This window comes from Saccopteryx leptura, chromosome 3 (assembly GCF_036850995.1).
Source record: "Saccopteryx leptura isolate mSacLep1 chromosome 3, mSacLep1_pri_phased_curated, whole genome shotgun sequence".
NCBI lineage: Eukaryota > Metazoa > Chordata > Mammalia > Chiroptera > Emballonuridae > Saccopteryx > Saccopteryx leptura.
The window spans coordinates 361,869,219-361,885,408 of NC_089505.1; the positions used below are offsets into that span (position 1 = coordinate 361,869,219).

The 16,190-nt window shown below is 47.7% G+C and overlaps 1 protein-coding gene across 3 annotated transcripts in view; it reads left to right on the forward strand.

Moving 5' to 3' along the window:
* Positions 1-9,307, forward strand: part of LOC136401370 (uncharacterized) — a 371,266-nt gene extending 361,959 nt beyond the window's left edge. For all 3 annotated transcript variants that reach the window (XR_010750509.1, XR_010750510.1, XM_066379496.1), the window contains 2 exons: positions 6,345-6,399; positions 7,776-9,307. Coding sequence is in view for 1 of the 3 variants with exons in the window: in XM_066379496.1 (XP_066235593.1) it covers positions 6,345-6,399; positions 7,776-7,948 (228 nt within the window). In the remaining 2 variants the exon portion in view is untranslated. The remainder of the gene's footprint in view (positions 1-6,344; positions 6,400-7,775) is intronic.
* Positions 9,308-16,190: the final 6,883 nt, after the last annotated feature.

The following is a 16,190-nucleotide window of genomic DNA, read 5'->3' on the forward strand; positions in this document are numbered from 1 at the left end:
CGGCTCCATCTCACGGAGCTGGAAGTAGTGTCCCCTCTCTCTATTTACATAATGTGAAAACTCTGTCATCTGTGATAGTGACCAAAATAAATATTCTCGGCAGTTCTCAATCAAGTGATAGAACTTCATCTCAAATCTCATGCTCCCACTGGGATCAACATTACTTCAGCTGGTGGAACGTACCCAGCCGCCACACACCCGCTTAACAGGGCAGCACAAAGGGACCGGGGGACATCAGTTCGCCACACTCAGAATCCAGAGAGAGCCTCCCTGCCTGTCTGTCCTGGCCGGCGTCGACGTGTCCCCTAGTACTGCACTTAGACTATTCCCTTGACTATCGGCAGTGATAGAAGGGGGGTGGGAAACTGCACGCTCATCGCAAGGAGGTGGTACTCATCTCCAAATTAAATTACCGTGCGCACACGGCTTGGCTTGTCGTTTATGTGCTTGTGTATTTATACAGCCCTCATCCTTAATCACCTGCAAGAACGAATGAGCGCATTTCAGAACAAATGTGTGCAGCGTAAGCTGCTGGTTAATTGGAAACTTCTTGGGGGAGGAAAGCGGACAGACAACCAAATGAGACCAGAGTTTTCTCAAACAGCAGCCAGCCTCGCTGACATCATCCAGTTTGGGTTTAGCTCAACCTAACGGAAATTCCTGGTTCCTGGTTCCCGGTGCGGTGATCTCCACACGACTCCCTCTCCGGAGTGGCAGCCCCGCTGGTCAGGGTGACTGCATTTAGCATCAGGAAACTCGAGGCCGTCAGGAAACTCGGGTCATTGCTGGGTGTGTGTTCTTAAGAAATTCATGCAATGTCTCCAAGTCTGCTTCCTTATGTTTAAATCCAGCAGCCTTGCCGTTAGATTATGAAAATCATAGAATACATGGACTTACTTGGAGGCGCTAATTAAATCTTATTTACACTAATGTGTTACTTTTCCAGCCCTAGTTGCATCTTATAAAAATCAGGGCCACGGAATCCAGAAATACTACTGCTCCTACTTGTGACTATTCATTCCAATGGTGACTGCTAATAATAATGGCTCTTTACTGAGAGTTTATTACGTCCCTGCATTGTTTTAGCATCTTACATGAATTCATCCTTTAGGCCTCATAAAACCCCTATGAAGTAGCTACTATTCTTTTTTCCCTTTTATAGACAAGGAATGGGAGACCCAGAGAAGTTAAATAACTTGTCTAAGATCATGTAGCTAATAATTGAAAGACTGAGATTTGAATCCAAGCTTGGACTCCAGACCTTAAACATTCTCAATCACCTTCTATTTCCTGTCTAATAAGAGTAGTAAAATTAGCTTACAGTTGGACAGTGCTTTGTTCTTTCATAGAGTCCATCTCATTTTATCTTTATAGCAGTCCTGTGCAATAACAGTTATTACTCCTGTTTTACAGATGTGAAACTTGGGTCAAAGAGGTGAAGGGAGTTACCCAAAGGCACCCTGCTCTGGAATAGTAAGTCATATGGTTGTCCCGCTTTGGGGGGACTAATGACTTCTCCCACCTTGCTTCTGGCACTCCCTGCTTTTGCTGCCACCTCCCCCACTGATTACTTTCTCTGCGAGGACCCCGATTGAGCCCTCGTATTTTTACTTTGCTTTGAGAACTCTCTTTTTTTGGTCATTCTCTGTGACACTGTCTATGACGCGTGTGACTAATTGCTTCTGCAAGTATCCGGGAGTCCTATAGAGCTTAGGAGGAGCTAGCATGACTTCTGGCCCAGTTGTTACTGGCATTTCAGGAAATCACCTGGAAAGGACTGCTCCAGGTGAATGCCACCTCTGAGGTCAAGGTCATCTGCTCCCCAGGTGCTGAGCTCACCCCTTACCCATACTTCCTCTGAAGGAAACACAAGGTCATCCTTCCCCGGAGCACCCACTGTGTCCTTGCTGTCTGCAGATTTCAAACACGCACCCCAGTGTCTGTTGTCTGCAGTTTTGAGTGCTCCACAACCTTGCCTTGGTTAAGCTGTCTCAACCCTCAAGCCCGTGGTATGGCCGTCATGTCCTTTTTCTCTGGGCTGTCATAGCGCTCTGTCCTTAGGGTGTTCCTTTAAACAGAACCTTCCTCTCCCAGCTCTTGGCTTGGCTGACAGGGCTTCAGCTTAAACCTGACCTTGCTCACAAACCTTCCTTGACTCCCTAGCCCACACCTCTACTCCCCTTTGCTCTCCCATCTCACGTAATCTCTTGTAGAAAGACTCTTTGCTCATCTGAGCATTTATTACATCATCTTGAGACTGCCTGTTAAGTTGTCCACCTCCTGCAATGGGCTCTTTGAGGGCAGTGATTTCTAGTATACCTTGTAATGTTTGCCTATAATAAGTGCTCAATAAATAGCTGTCGATGAAATGCTTACTTTTATCTCTGAAGTCACCAAATAGTTTGAGAGGCTCTCTGGATTGCTGTCCCTGCCTTCTAGACTATGAGTTTATTACGTCCCTGCATTGAGTTTCTTCAAGGAAGACATTTCTGCCATCTTCAGCGGCTGGTGTGGCGGAGACACGCTAAATGAGGAACTGGCCAGAGTATCAGAGCCTCTGACCCGGCCCTCAGTCTGTCCACGACAGCCCCGCCTCCTCTGAAATGTATTCCTCTACCCACGACCCCTCTTCCACTTTCCCTTTATTCTAATGGTCTGATCTACACAGTTAGGCATTTGCTCATACTATTTGCTCTCACTTTTCCAGTGCTTTATGTGTTCACATCTGTCTCCTGCTGATGCCCATACAACGTAAGCATCAACGGGATAATACTTTTTGTACCATCGTAACTTGTACCACCTTCCCTGTTCCTACTTTAAAAATTATATATTCATCAGTGATAAATGTTCATATTGCGTAAGCTCTTAAAGCGCGCCACTGTGTAAGCGCTTGACGTTTCGGTCACATTGATCTTCTCAGTCATCACAAGAATTAGGCACCGGGGAAATCGAGGCTAAGTGAGGCTGTGTCTTGTCCAAATGGTGAGTGACACATCAGAATTTAAACACAGAGCTTAGGTTTTCAGCCTTGTCTATCTCTGCATCATGGGCAATTTAGAGAAGCAATAAATATAATGTAAAAACACCCATGATTCCAGTTTGCTCCTAGAGGCAACCGCTGCCAACAGTTTGGTACGTGGCTTTCCAGTCTATAGGAAGCAGACTCCAGCAGGACTCCCAATGATGCCCACCTCTGGTTATACCCTCTGATACCTTTCCCTCGGGTGAGGGCTCGACTTAGTGGTTCACTTCTGATGAATAGAACAAAGCAGAAATGATTGAATGGAACGTCTAAGATCAGGTTGTAAAAAGACTGCGGCTTCCATCTTCTCTCTCTCTCTCTCTCTCTGGAAGAAACTCACTGCCATGTTGTGAGCAGACCTATTGAGAAATCATGTGGTAACGTAACTAAGGACTCTGATCAACAGGCAGCAGGGATCAGCGACATGGTTGAGTTTGGAAGTAGCTCCTCCCCAGCTGAGCATAGTGGTGGCTGCCCCCCACGGCCCCCCACATTCAACGCGCTGATTCTGGTTCTGTGTGAGAGAGTGAGCCGGAGGCTCCCAGCTAGGCTGAGCGGGATTCCCAACCCAGTGTCTGTGCAACAATAAATACTTGGCGGGTAATTTGATACATAGCAATAGGTAAACAATAAACAATCCTATGTCCATTTATATACATATGGTTAATCTGTTTTACTATTTATCACAAATCAAAATTTAACTTAATGAGTGAAACAAACTGGAAAATCATGCTTGCAGTGAACAGTCTTTTTTTTTTTTTAAAGAATTGTGAAACAGAGCCACAGACAGAAAGTCCCAGAGCTGAAACACGCAGCTGGAAGAATCCTACACAAACATCCTGATTCCAATCTCAGCAGATTTTATTTTTTTAAATAAAATAAATCCGCAGCATATATGTAAATCTAGTAACTAGTTCATCTTCAAAGAGAAGATAAAAGGAAAGCTGAATAGATGTGATTCTCAGATGATTTAGAGTCCGAATCAGTATGAAGTGTTGCCATGCACTCTTCTTTAACCGTCGAAAGAGGAAATTCTTGGTTACAATGCGTCATCGGAGGAAGTCTAGGGATTGTGCCATAGAGAATGTGCATACAGAGTGTGGAGGACGAGCGGGACCTCCGTCCACAACTGATAAATCAATAAGGAGAATGGCACGAAAAAGATGGATTTGAGCTCCTTCTCAGCCATTTGGAAATATGTGACATCATCACTAAACATATACGAGCTTTCATGTCATCTTTTATTTTTTTCTTGAAGACCTCAAGAAGTTTAAAAAAATTTTTTTCAATTACAGGGGACATGCAATGCTTTTTTAGTTTCAGCTGTACAACCTAGTGGTTAGAAATCTTTATAACTTACATGGTCATCCTGCTAAGTCTAGTACCCACCGGACACCGTTCCTAGTTACTATAATATTATTGACTATATTCCCCATGCTGTGCTTTACATCCCGGGACTGTTTAATTTCCTCATCTTTAAAATGGGAACGTTATCGTGGAGGTGTGAGGTTTAAAGACAGTGGCATTGTTTGTAGAAGGCCCTTGGCAAAGCATGTGACATGCAGCAAGCCCTCAATACAGCAGTTACTGTTGAGCAATAATTCTGATTTCAGGACACTGTCAAATAGTGATTTATCACTGTCTAAAACTAAAGTAAGCATATGCATTTTTAAACATAATCACTGTTTCTTACTAATTGATAAATCTGCATAATAAAATAACTTATTAAAATATTTTTAAAGTACAAAGAAGAAAGCAACAGATCACTCCAAAATTCCACCAGTGAGGAGTAACCAACATTAACTAACCCTAAGGAGACATCATTCCAAATGTCCTTGTGAGTAGATAGGTTCGGTGAAAGGAAGGCTATTTAGAGAGAAGTAGTTAACTAACTTATTAGAGACCACGCTAAGAAAACATTTACTTAATTTCACTTGACTAGAACCAAAGAAAAATTAACTGAAGTGAAACTAAAGAATTGCTGAGATTTAGATCAAGTTTTTTTTCTCCATTGCCAGTGATTGTATCTTGTCCAGTTTCTAAGTGAGAGTAAGTAAAAAGTCAGTGAAATCACATAACTTGGAGTGATTATTTTCCTTTTAACATAACACCTTTCAATTTTTTAGGTTGTATTAGCTAACCTTATACTGTAAAGATGAGGTGATTTGTCCTCTGATACTTTCTCCCTTCTCCTTTCTTTTGCCTCCTGATTTTTGTTACATTTGTAATTTTAACTTAAAATGATTGATTACGTGTTCTCAAAATGTTTGCCGCTTTGCTGTTATTTACACTTATTTCAGTGGATTTAATCCTCATCGGTGATCTCATAACCGTAATTTCTTCACTCTAGCGGGGCGTGTGTGCTCAATACATTCATCTCGTGACTGGATTAGTCTTCTGGTCTAGCTTCCGAAGGGGCTGATATAGACCTGAATTCTCACGTGTTTGAGAACGTCTTCAAGTTTTAACATTCTTGAGTAACATTTTCCTTTATTTGGACTTTGTGGGCATTACTCGTATTTCTTTTGGAAAAAAAAATCAATGTGGAGAAATCTGGGGTCAGCATGATCCTGGCTTGCTCCCTATTTATTTTTATTTTTTTGCCTGGATGAGGTCATTCTCTATCAGTAAAGTTGATCAGGATACATTCAGTGTTCCTATGTAAACGATATGTTTTCTAGGATATTAAAACTTTATGATTTGCAGATTCACTTTTTCTCTAATATCAAAAAAGGAAAGAAAGCCACCCTGATGGATTACATCTTTGAAACACTCTTTCATTTGTTGGGCACTCTCCTTAAGAAATAGAAGTGGTCTTGGGTCCTGGCCAGTTGGCTCAGTGGTAGAGTGTCAGCCTGGTGTATGGAAGTCCTGGGTTTGATTCCTGGCCAGGGCACACAGGAGAAGTGCCCATCTGCTTCTCCACCCTTCCCCCTCTCCTTTCTCTCTCTCTCTCTCTTCTCCTCCCTCAGCCAAGGCTCCATTGGAGCAAAGTTGGCCCGGGCGCCGAGGATGGCTCCATGGCCTCCGCCTCAGGCACTGGAATGGCTCCGGTTGCTGCAATGGAGCAACACCCAATATGGGCACAGCATTGCCCCCTGGTGGGCATGCGTAAGTCTGTCTCTCTGCCTCCCTACTTCTCACTTCAGAATAATACAAAAAAAAAAAAGAGAGAGAGAGAGAGAGAAAAAAGAAATAGAAGTGATCTTTATATGGGTCAACTTTGAAGTCTTTGTCATCATCTCTAATTGATTTATTCAGTTTATCTTTTTCCTTTGTGTTCACCGTGACATTCTAAAGCCTTCCCCTTTCATCATTGCAGGAATTTTCAGCCGTGCCGCCTGCTCTCCCCTCGCTTACACTGATGTATTTGATCTGTGAGTATGTTGCTTTGCCCTCATCCGGTAATCTTCCTTTTCATCCCGGCCTGTTGCTCGGTCGTCTTGTTTTCCAGCCTTGTATAAATGACTCCATACCGAGTGTTTTATTGTTCCTTTGCGGATTGCATTTCCTTTCCCTTTTGTACTCGAGAACGTTTGCGTAGTTGAAATGCCACTTCCCCCCTTTCTTCCCATGCTTAGCTTGGAGAGCTCTGTCCAAACACTCTTTGCTCGATCCAGTGTGGAAAAGACATTAGTGTCCTTGTTTGCTTTGATGAGGTGGTCTGGTCTTGTTACTTCTAGTTCCACTGACCAGGCCGGGTGGATCTTTCTGGACTCTGAGGACCCAGGCCGTGGGTTGAGAGCCCCGATTGCTGGTGGGCCCCACATGGATTTTCTTCTAAGATCCCACACAGCATCCTGTAGAGGTCCCCACACCCCCAGCCATTGATACGTCTTGTTCATTCCACCGTCTGGGCTCGAATCAATGTAAAAGGTTGGTCCTCGGGGACCTTTGACCTTTCTGCCCAAGTCCTCTGTGCCTCCCCATTGGTCTACTTTCGTTGCAACTGCCATAGCCCTCCTCTAATGTCGTTTGTCATGGCGTGCCACTCGCTTGCCCGGAGTCCTCCAGAGACTCCCATCGCACTCACTCCAGGCCAAAGTCAGCTGGTGCCTCCTGGTCCCTCTGTGCAGCGGCCCCTGATGCCCGCTGCTATCTGCTGGCTCTCCCGGCGGCAGCCACACTGGCGGCTCACTGAGCCTCAGCTGTCCCCCTCTCCCTCGGGGCTGTCCACTGGCTCTCAGCTGCTCCTCGTTGCCTGGTGAATATTCTTCTCTTCACACCAGGCTGAGTGTCTGGGCACTTTCCACTTTTCCCGTTCCAATCTGGAGAAGAAAGCACAGGTCCCCTCTTCTTGGGGCTCCTGTTGGCCTTGACCTGCCATCCTCACCTGTCACGTAGGTGACAAAGCGTGAGGCCCCCTTCCAAAGAGTCCTCTCCTCTCCTTTCCCGCTCCCACGAAATCTCTACTTAATTTCAGGGGACAGGAAACGCCCTATTCCGATCTTTATTATGTAGTCTCTGTGACTGGGACTGATATTAAACTCTGGGAGATTAAAAAGCCTTGTTGCTTCTTCTGTTGTGATGTCTTCTTGTTCCTGAATCACCTGATGCTACTCTGTTTAACGGCCAGAGTGGGAGAAGGTCGGGGAAAGACTGGGAATATCAGGAACCGCCGGGAGACCACTTTGCTGAATACATAAGGCTGTCGACGCTCGAGTGAACATCCAGCAGGTACCAGAGACTCAGAACATTCACTGTAATGTTCCCGACACCCTGCGAAATCAATACTGCTCTTCCCATTTCACAGATGGGAAACCGGAGCCCCCGAGAAACCTGGGAAAACGTTGGCGGACTCTTGCTGTCAGGTATGTGGGCAGGTTTTATTTAACCCCCGAGTGGAAGGCAGGAGAGCGGTGTACCTTTCCGAAGAGAATCCGGACGACCCGCCATAACAGACACACAACAGGGCCTCCCGCCTGAAGCTCAGAAGATTCCCAGGCTCCTGGCGAACTGGTTCTCTGTGCCTGGCTGAGCGACTGACAGAAGAGCGCTCACCTGTCCTGGCTGTGGCTCGCACACAGGCACGCTCTGCTGCGGTGGGGCGTTGCGGAGCAGCGTGGCCGTGGGCTGGGACCAGCCTGGTTCTGTTCGTGGTTCTACACTGACGCTCTGGACCTCAGTCCTTAACTGGGGAGTCTGGGTCACCGTGTGCCATTGACAGGGCGGGGGGAGACTTTCCTGAGAAAGCTCTGGCGGGGGGACAGATTTGTCCCTCTCCATGGCCGAAGGCGGGTGCAGGAAGTGCTTACCGTCGGCCCTTTAGGCGTCACTCATCCGAGTGGGGCCCGTTCACAGCGAACCCTTTGTACACATTCTGCCACCGGGTGTGAGAGCCTGCATTCTCCTGCCCTGCAGTAGGTGATATTAGTAGCTAACAGTCATGGAGCATTTTCCTCTTAAACAGTGGTTCTCAACCTTTCTAAGGCCATGACCCTGCCATGACCCTCATGTTGCGGTGACCCCAAACCAAAAAATAATTTTGGTGGCTACCTCATAACTGTAATTTTGTTACAGTTATGATTCGGAATGTAAATACCTGATGTGCATTATGTATTTTCCGATGGCTTTAGGCGACCCTGCTGGAGTCGTGACCCACAGGTTGAGAACCGCTGCTCTTAAAGCACGTTGAATATATGAACTCATTTAGGTCTCACAACAACTCTATGAGGAAGATACTTTTATTGCCCCATTCATAGATGAAGAAATCAAGCACAAAGAGGTTAAATAACTTGACAAAACTCGTATAGCTGTTAAGCAGCAGAGCTGGGATTTGAACCTGGGCCGTCCACAGTATACAAATGCACCAACCGCCATGTTGTTCTTCATATGAATATACCCTCACTGTGTGAGTTTCTTTTCAAGTTGGTTTCCCTTGGGGTATGACTTTTATATTTTGTTGGGTATGGAACTCCAGCCTGAACAGGGGGAGAGTTCAGATTGGAAAGGAGGTGACATTTGGAGGGGTGGAAGGTAACAGAGGTGTCTAGATTGACGGGTGAGGGTCAGAGAGCGTGTGTGGTCCCCTTCTTCCTCCCCAGGCCCTGAGGAGGGGTGGAGAGTGGGGGGCTCCAGTTCAGCCTCCCTGCCCAGGGCGAGGCCTCTGCGCCTTCCAGTGACCAAGGCAGAGGCTGCTGCCTGCGGACTGCGTGGCCCGCTGTGAGAGATGGGACTGCACAGGCCCGGGGCATGGATGTCTGCGGACCGTGTGACCCGCTGTGAGGATGGGACTGCACAGGCCCGGGACATGGATGTCTGCGGACCGTGTGACCCGCTGTGAGAGATGGGACTCCACAGGCCTGGACACGGAGCAGGAGGCTGGGGCCCGGCTGAGCTGGGCTGCCGGGACTGAAAGGCTGAGTGAAAACTAAAGTCTCAGTCTGAAGAAGCTTGCCAAGAAAATAAAGATAAAATAAAATGAAGTAACATAATAAAATAAAATTAAAAAAAAAAAGCGTGCCACCTTTTTTTCTCTCGCTTTATGACCAGACAGTTGAGAAGAGAGAGAGGAAGAAGCCACCATGGGCTTCAGTTTTTGGTTCTATATATATTTTGACCCTTTGAGATAAGAGCTACTTGGAAAATGGACAAGTTCAAAGTAAGCTGCCCGCCAACATTCAGCTCAAAATGGCGTCCGGCTGGTGGCCCCCGAAGCAGAGCCGTCAGGCTCTCGGGTTAAACCGGCAGGTGAGACAGGACGCCAGGGCTCCGCGTGTAGCCGAAAGGCAGACTCTGCAGCGAGGGGCGGCAGTTACGGATAGCTGGGCCTGGGGGAGGGTGGCCCCCGTGGCCCCAGCGATAGGTGGGCCTGGGGGAGGGCGGCCCCCGTGGCCCCAGCGCTGGGCCTGGGGGAGGGTGGCCCCCGTGGCCCCAGCGATAGGTGGGCCTGGAGGAGGGTGGCCCCCGTGGCCCCAGCGCTCGGCCTGGGGGAGGGTGGCCCCCGTGGCCCCAGCGATAGGTGGGCCTGGGGGAGGGTGGCCCCCGTGGCCCCAGCGATAGGTGGGCCTGGGGGAGGGTGGCCCCCGTGGCCCCAGCGATAGGTGGGCCTGTGGGAGGGTGGCCCCCGTGGCCCCAGCGATAGGTGGGCCTGTGGGAGGGTGGCCCCCGTGGCCCCAGCGATAGGTGGGCCTGGGGGAGGGTGGCCCCCGTGGCCCCAGCGCTGGGCACACTCTGGCTTTCCTTCGTGAGGAGTGTCCCCTCCGCAGGAGCTGTCCCCGCAGACAGCAGACAGCGTCCTTTCCCTGTCCCGGGCTCCCCTTCCTCCCCTGTCGGCCAATCCAGGGAGGTGCTGGGAAAGCCGTAGGAAATCTCTGGGCAGAGGACAGGGACGGACTGAAGTGACCACAGGGAGGCGAGTGACCCCGTCAGGGGTCGGGCTGTTTCTGTCCTGCCCGGATTGTCCCTGAGGACGAGGGAGGCATCGCCGACACGGGGCATCCCTGGGAAGAGCCGGCCACTAGGCGCGAACTAGACTGTGGTCTGTGAGCAGAAATTGTGGATTGGAGAAGAGAATTGGACTCCCAGGTCGGTTCACAGAGAAAAATCCCTCTGCCTGGCTTTCAAATAACTGATACACAATAACAGTGTACACACGAGGTATTCTAGAATTATACACCTGAAGCCTTATATCATTTTATTAACCAATGTCACCCCCATAAATTCAATTAAAAGAAAAACACTGACATCCTGACCTCATCCTGCCCAAGGATAAGGAAAATGAACAGCATCATTATGAACAACAAAGAAAGTGTTGATGAAAAATTTGTCCCGCCCCCTAAAGCAGGGGGGAGGCATAACTTCAGTCAGGCAGAGAAATGTGGAGACTGACTGACCTCGCAAGCTGGAGGGTCGCTTCCGAAAACGGGGACACGCTCGCCGTGGCAGGGAGGTCGCTCTGAAGCAGCACAGGATGGCTGACGCGAGATCCGGAGGGGAAAAGGCAAAAGCGTTCGACGGGGGCGTGGATGTGGGATCGGGCAAGAAGATGTGTGCTCCGTGGCTGCGAGTCGGTCCCGGCGAGAGGCCGGAAGGGCAGTGTCGGCCTTTCCTGCTGCGTGGAGCGATGTTACTGCTGCAAATCAGGTATTTGAGGAAGTCTCCCCGAATTTAGAAAAGTATAACGAAGACTAGAAAGGGTGAGAGTGACAACAGTGGATGTTTCAGAAACATTGGGCAGAAAAGGTGGAGGCTTGGGACATAAGTAAGCATTCCCAAGCAAAAAGGGAAGGAAAACTCATGGGAGACAGAAACAACAGGCCCTTATTCACGAAAATCCCAGGATAATCGCCTCACACCCGCGTAGCCTGGGGAAAGCGTCAGCCTAATAAGAGAAGTACAAAATTCCATGAATATGCAGACATGCAACAGCAGGTGGTTTCAGGTGATCACCGTTAACCCAGCCGCATCTTCCCAGGGCACCACGTGCCAGCAGATGATTTAACAGCATCTATGGAGTTGAGAGCAAAGAGGAGACACGACCCGGGGATGTGACCGATACGGCCCAGCGAGCTTTCACATACGCAGGAAGTAATGATGTCACTGGAGATGCAAAGGAGACAAAATGAATGATCCACAAACCCTCCTTGAAAAAGGTCTTTAATACATTTGCAGAACGAGTGGTGAGAGCTCAGAGTTAGACGGTCATCATAGAGAAGTCCTAGCCATGAGTAGTGTGACACAGTTCAAGAAGAGATCAGTTTAGGTGTCGCTATGATGGCGAGAAAACTGAAAGGACAACTGAAGCAGTCAGGAAACAGAGTGTTGATGACACAGGGTCACATCAATGACCTGGGTCCTTGACCTCAGAGAACTATGAAAGGCTGAGATAGGGGGTGGGGAAGACCACCAAAGGGGCGCACTCACTGTCTCACACAGGACCTGTGCGTCGCATCTTTATCTTGCCTTTGGAAGGTGTGTATGGGTTTGAATTTTGTTTAGGTGTACCTGTACTTCCTGTTTTTCTAAAATAAGTATTTATTTGATTAATGAACAGAGGAAGGTAAAAAAAAAAAGAGAGCAAAAAGAAATAAAATATCCTAAGATGAGTTTTACGTGAAATGTCGAAAAGCTACATGGGATTTAGTCTCCAAGGAGCCATCATTTTTTTTCCACTTCTGTGGGAAAATGACACAAAGGTAAGCTGGGGTGGGGATGGAGCTCTCCCCTAGCCCCTGTGAGATCCGGCTACCCCACATTTTGGGGGGAGGGGTAAAAGGGAAAGGAAGAAGAGTCATGAGGGATGGGCTCAAGTTTCTGCATGGTTTTGCAGAGCTGTGAGGATGTTCTGACCGTCGTGTGACCCAGGCCTACCCCGTGGAATGTGGGTTCACTTGTACTAGGGGAGTGGGAGGGTCTCACCACCTTCTTTGTGGGGAACAGTGGGTGTGTGACCTCAGAAATATTACTTTACCTTTCTTGGCCCTTGCTTCCTCATCTGGAAAGTGTGGGCAATAGGCTTTTCTCAAAGGTCCCTTAGAGGATTCAACACATTAGATGCACAAAGCATCTAACATAGCAAGAGAAACAGTAGGTGCTTAATTTATAGTGCACCTTTATTTTCCCAGTACTGCGAGGTTTCTGTCAATCTAAGGAGGGAAAGATGTGTTGTCAATGGACTTGTTATCTGGAGAGTTCCTGGTGTGTCTCTGAAAAGGAGAGGAGGCGGCTACCAAGGAGAGGGAGAATGGTACTCAAGGTGGAGATGCTAGGATGTCACTCTTGCGTTGCCCTGGCAACTACTGTAACTGGCAGATTCTCCTTCCCTTGGCACAATGATCTCAAATGGCCTATGCAGTCCATTCGGAGAGAAACCCTTCACCAGTTACATTTCCAATAAGGAGAGCTATTACTGTTGGGTATAGTAGCTATAACTCATAACTCTTTTTCCAGGAAGGAAAAGTTGCTTGCAGTTGTTTGTTTTGAACACTGAATGGTGAGAAGGTCGGGCTATTTATAACTCTCTCCTTCTTTGATTGCATAAGATAAGCCTTTCTTGGGAAGGTGGCACTTCCCTAACTCAGGCTCTTGCAGTCTAGAAAGGGAAATTCTTTTGATGACTCACTGACCAAGCTTGGCCAACCTTGATCTTACAAAATCATGTCTCTGGCATCACATTCTTTAGGAAGTGTTCTCTCATCTTTCAACTCAACCCTTTCCCCTTCTTCCTCTGCATTGTCCCACACATGGGAGAAGACAGCCTAGGAACACATTCCCTAGACTTTTGTTAGCAGGTTCCAGGTTGGACTCTGCCGAGGAGAGATGCTGGTATGGTGTTCAAAGGCTGAGGACGAGCAGATGTTATTCTCAGCAGCAGCTGTCAGGGAGTTGGTGTTGTTAGATGGGGATTTGACAGGGACTTCTTTTCACGCATCGTCTGAGAACCACCCACTTGAGCACTCCTTTCTGGCTTCCAGGGGTAGCAGCTCAGCATCTTTAAGATGTTCCTAGCAACATGACTCTAACCCATCCCACAATTGTTCAAACTTTTCATTTCCTGTATTCAGTCCCTTTTTGCTTGAAATCCCCGTAGGGCCTCCTATCTTCCTGCCCCAACTTGGAAACACCCAGACTGAGTTAAGCACTCTGTTCTCGATGGTCTTACAGCACCTTATTCCTCTTATTTCCCAAATCGGTAACTTAGAGGTTGAGTGCACAGACTGTGGGGTGGAGTGGAAACGCAGGCGGTTTCTTCAACTGCTGCAAGAAGCCAAAGGCTCTTTTTATTAAAGAAGAAGAAAAAAAAGAAACCCGTGGGGTAATGAGAAGAAGCCTTTGCAGCCAACATTGCTGGGCGTCAGGACGTTCTCAGCCGTATTTGTAGAATGAATAGAGTGAACGAATGGGGAATGCAGTCAATAATAGTAGTCACGGACTCTGATGAGTCATTTCAGTATCACAGGGTTAACCGCTGAGACGGGCTGTGACTTTTCATTGGCCTTGTAGCAGTGGGCCCAGGACTATTTTGACCTTTTTTATTGTTTTAGATCTAACTCACTGATCTATTGGTGGAAAACCAATGAAGTTTCCCCCCTGCCTCCCACTTGACAACCACACACTGGTTTTGTCAATCTTGACACCAGTCAGTAGCATACAGAAGAGGGGAAGGAAAATGATTTGACTTTGGGTGATGGGCACACAACGCAATCAACAGTTCAAATGCTATAGAGATGTTCACCTGGAACCTATGTGTTCTTAGGGACCAGTGTCACCCACTAAATTAAAAAAAAAAAAACAGAAGGGGGAAGGAGTTTCGGAAAAAGCGGCCACTAGACTGCTTTGGAACAGAAGTTGCTCCTTCCCCGAGCTGGCCTTGCCCTTACACACCACTTCATTTCAGAGAGCTCCAGAAGATAATGACGTGTCAACCATCTTCTGATCAAATACCACTTACGCCCTAAACCAGGGACCGGCAAATTTTTCTGCAAAGAACTTCTATATTTGGCCTTGTGGAGCACGCAGTCTCTCTCCTGACTACTCCACTTTGCCATTCACAGGGGAAGTAGCCACAGATAATATGTCAGTAAATGAACATGGCTGTGTTGCACTAAAACTTGATCTGTGGAATCAGAGGGTAGGTTGGTCAGATTTGGCTCCGGGGCTGCCGCTTGCCCGCCCTGCTCAGAACGAGCTCAGCCTGGTTCACTGCTTTCTTCTCTTAGTCTGAAGAGTATTCTCCCCTCATCTGGCTTTGTTCCTTGGCTCCAGAAGATGGACATGAGAAGAGCACAGCCGGGGTGTGTGTTTAAAAATCCTTGGACAAATTGTGTACAGATGGAGGAGAAAAAGAACGTTTATTCAACCCCTGCTATTAAGAATTATTCATGCATTCTGATACATACGTGAAGCAGGAATTATGATCTTTATGGAAGAGGAAACTGAGGCACAGAGAGATTAAATCATTGCCCAAAGTCATGTGGCTGAAAGTGGTGGACCCAGGATTGGAACATGGCTCTGTCTGGCTACTTCTCACCAATCTTATAATGACTAGCTTAAGGCAAACTTCCTCTCTGGCTCCTGCATGATGACTCAAAAAGTAGTGTTTGTCAAAAATATATATATAGAGAGAGAGAGTTTGGTCAACACAAACACAGTGGATTCTTAAATGCATAAACCTACTTAAGAGACAGGGCTTACATGGAACACTTTGATCTTTCCTTCTTTCCCCCCGTTTTAACCACCTTTAATTGCACCATTCAGCAGTCTAAGTATATTCACATTGTTGTGCAACCATTCTCTAGAATTGTGTTTGTCTTGCATAACTGAAACTACGTACTCATTCTACAATAATTCCCTCCCCTCCGCCCCAGATTCTGGCAGCCATCAGTCTACCTTCTGCTCTGTGAATTTGGCTACTCTATGTACCTCGTATACATGGAATCATACAACATTTGTCTGTGACCGGTTTCTTCATTTAGCATAATGTCCTTGGGTTCATTCATTTCATGTATAGACTGGATTTATTTATTGATCGGTATTTGGGTTGTTTCTGCCTTTTGACTATTGTGAATAATGCTACTGTGATCACGGGTGTCTAAATACCTCTTTAAGATCCTGCTTTCAATTCCTTTTGGTTGTATACCCGGTAGTGGAATTGTTAGATCATATGCTCATGCTATTTTTCTACTTTTGAGGAAGGCCCTGCACTGTTTTCTACAGCAGCTGCACCATCTTACATACCCACCAACAATGCTCGTTTCTCTACATGCTCATCAACGCTTTCGGTTTTCTGTTTTTGTTTCTGTGTGACTGTTTTTTAAATATTCATCCTCATGAGCAGGGGTCCCCAAATTTTTTACACAGGGGGCCAGTTCACTGTCCCTCAGACCGTTGGAGGGCTGGCCTATAAAAAAACTATGGGCCCTGGCCAGTTGGCTCAGCGGTAGAGCGTCGGCCTGGCGTGTGGGGGACCCGGTTCGATTCCCGGCCAGGGCACATAGGAGAAGTGCCCATTTGCTTCTCCACCCCCCCTCCTTCCTCTCTGTCTCTCTCTTCCCCTCCCGCAGCCGAGGCTCCATTGGAGCAAAGATGGCCCGGGCGCTGGGGATGGCTCCTTGGCCTCTGCCCCAGGCGCTAGAGTGGCTCTGGTCGCGGCAGAGCGACGCCCCCGGAGGGGCAGAGCATCGCCCCCTGGTGGGCAGAGCATAGCCCCTGGTGGGCGTGCCGGGTG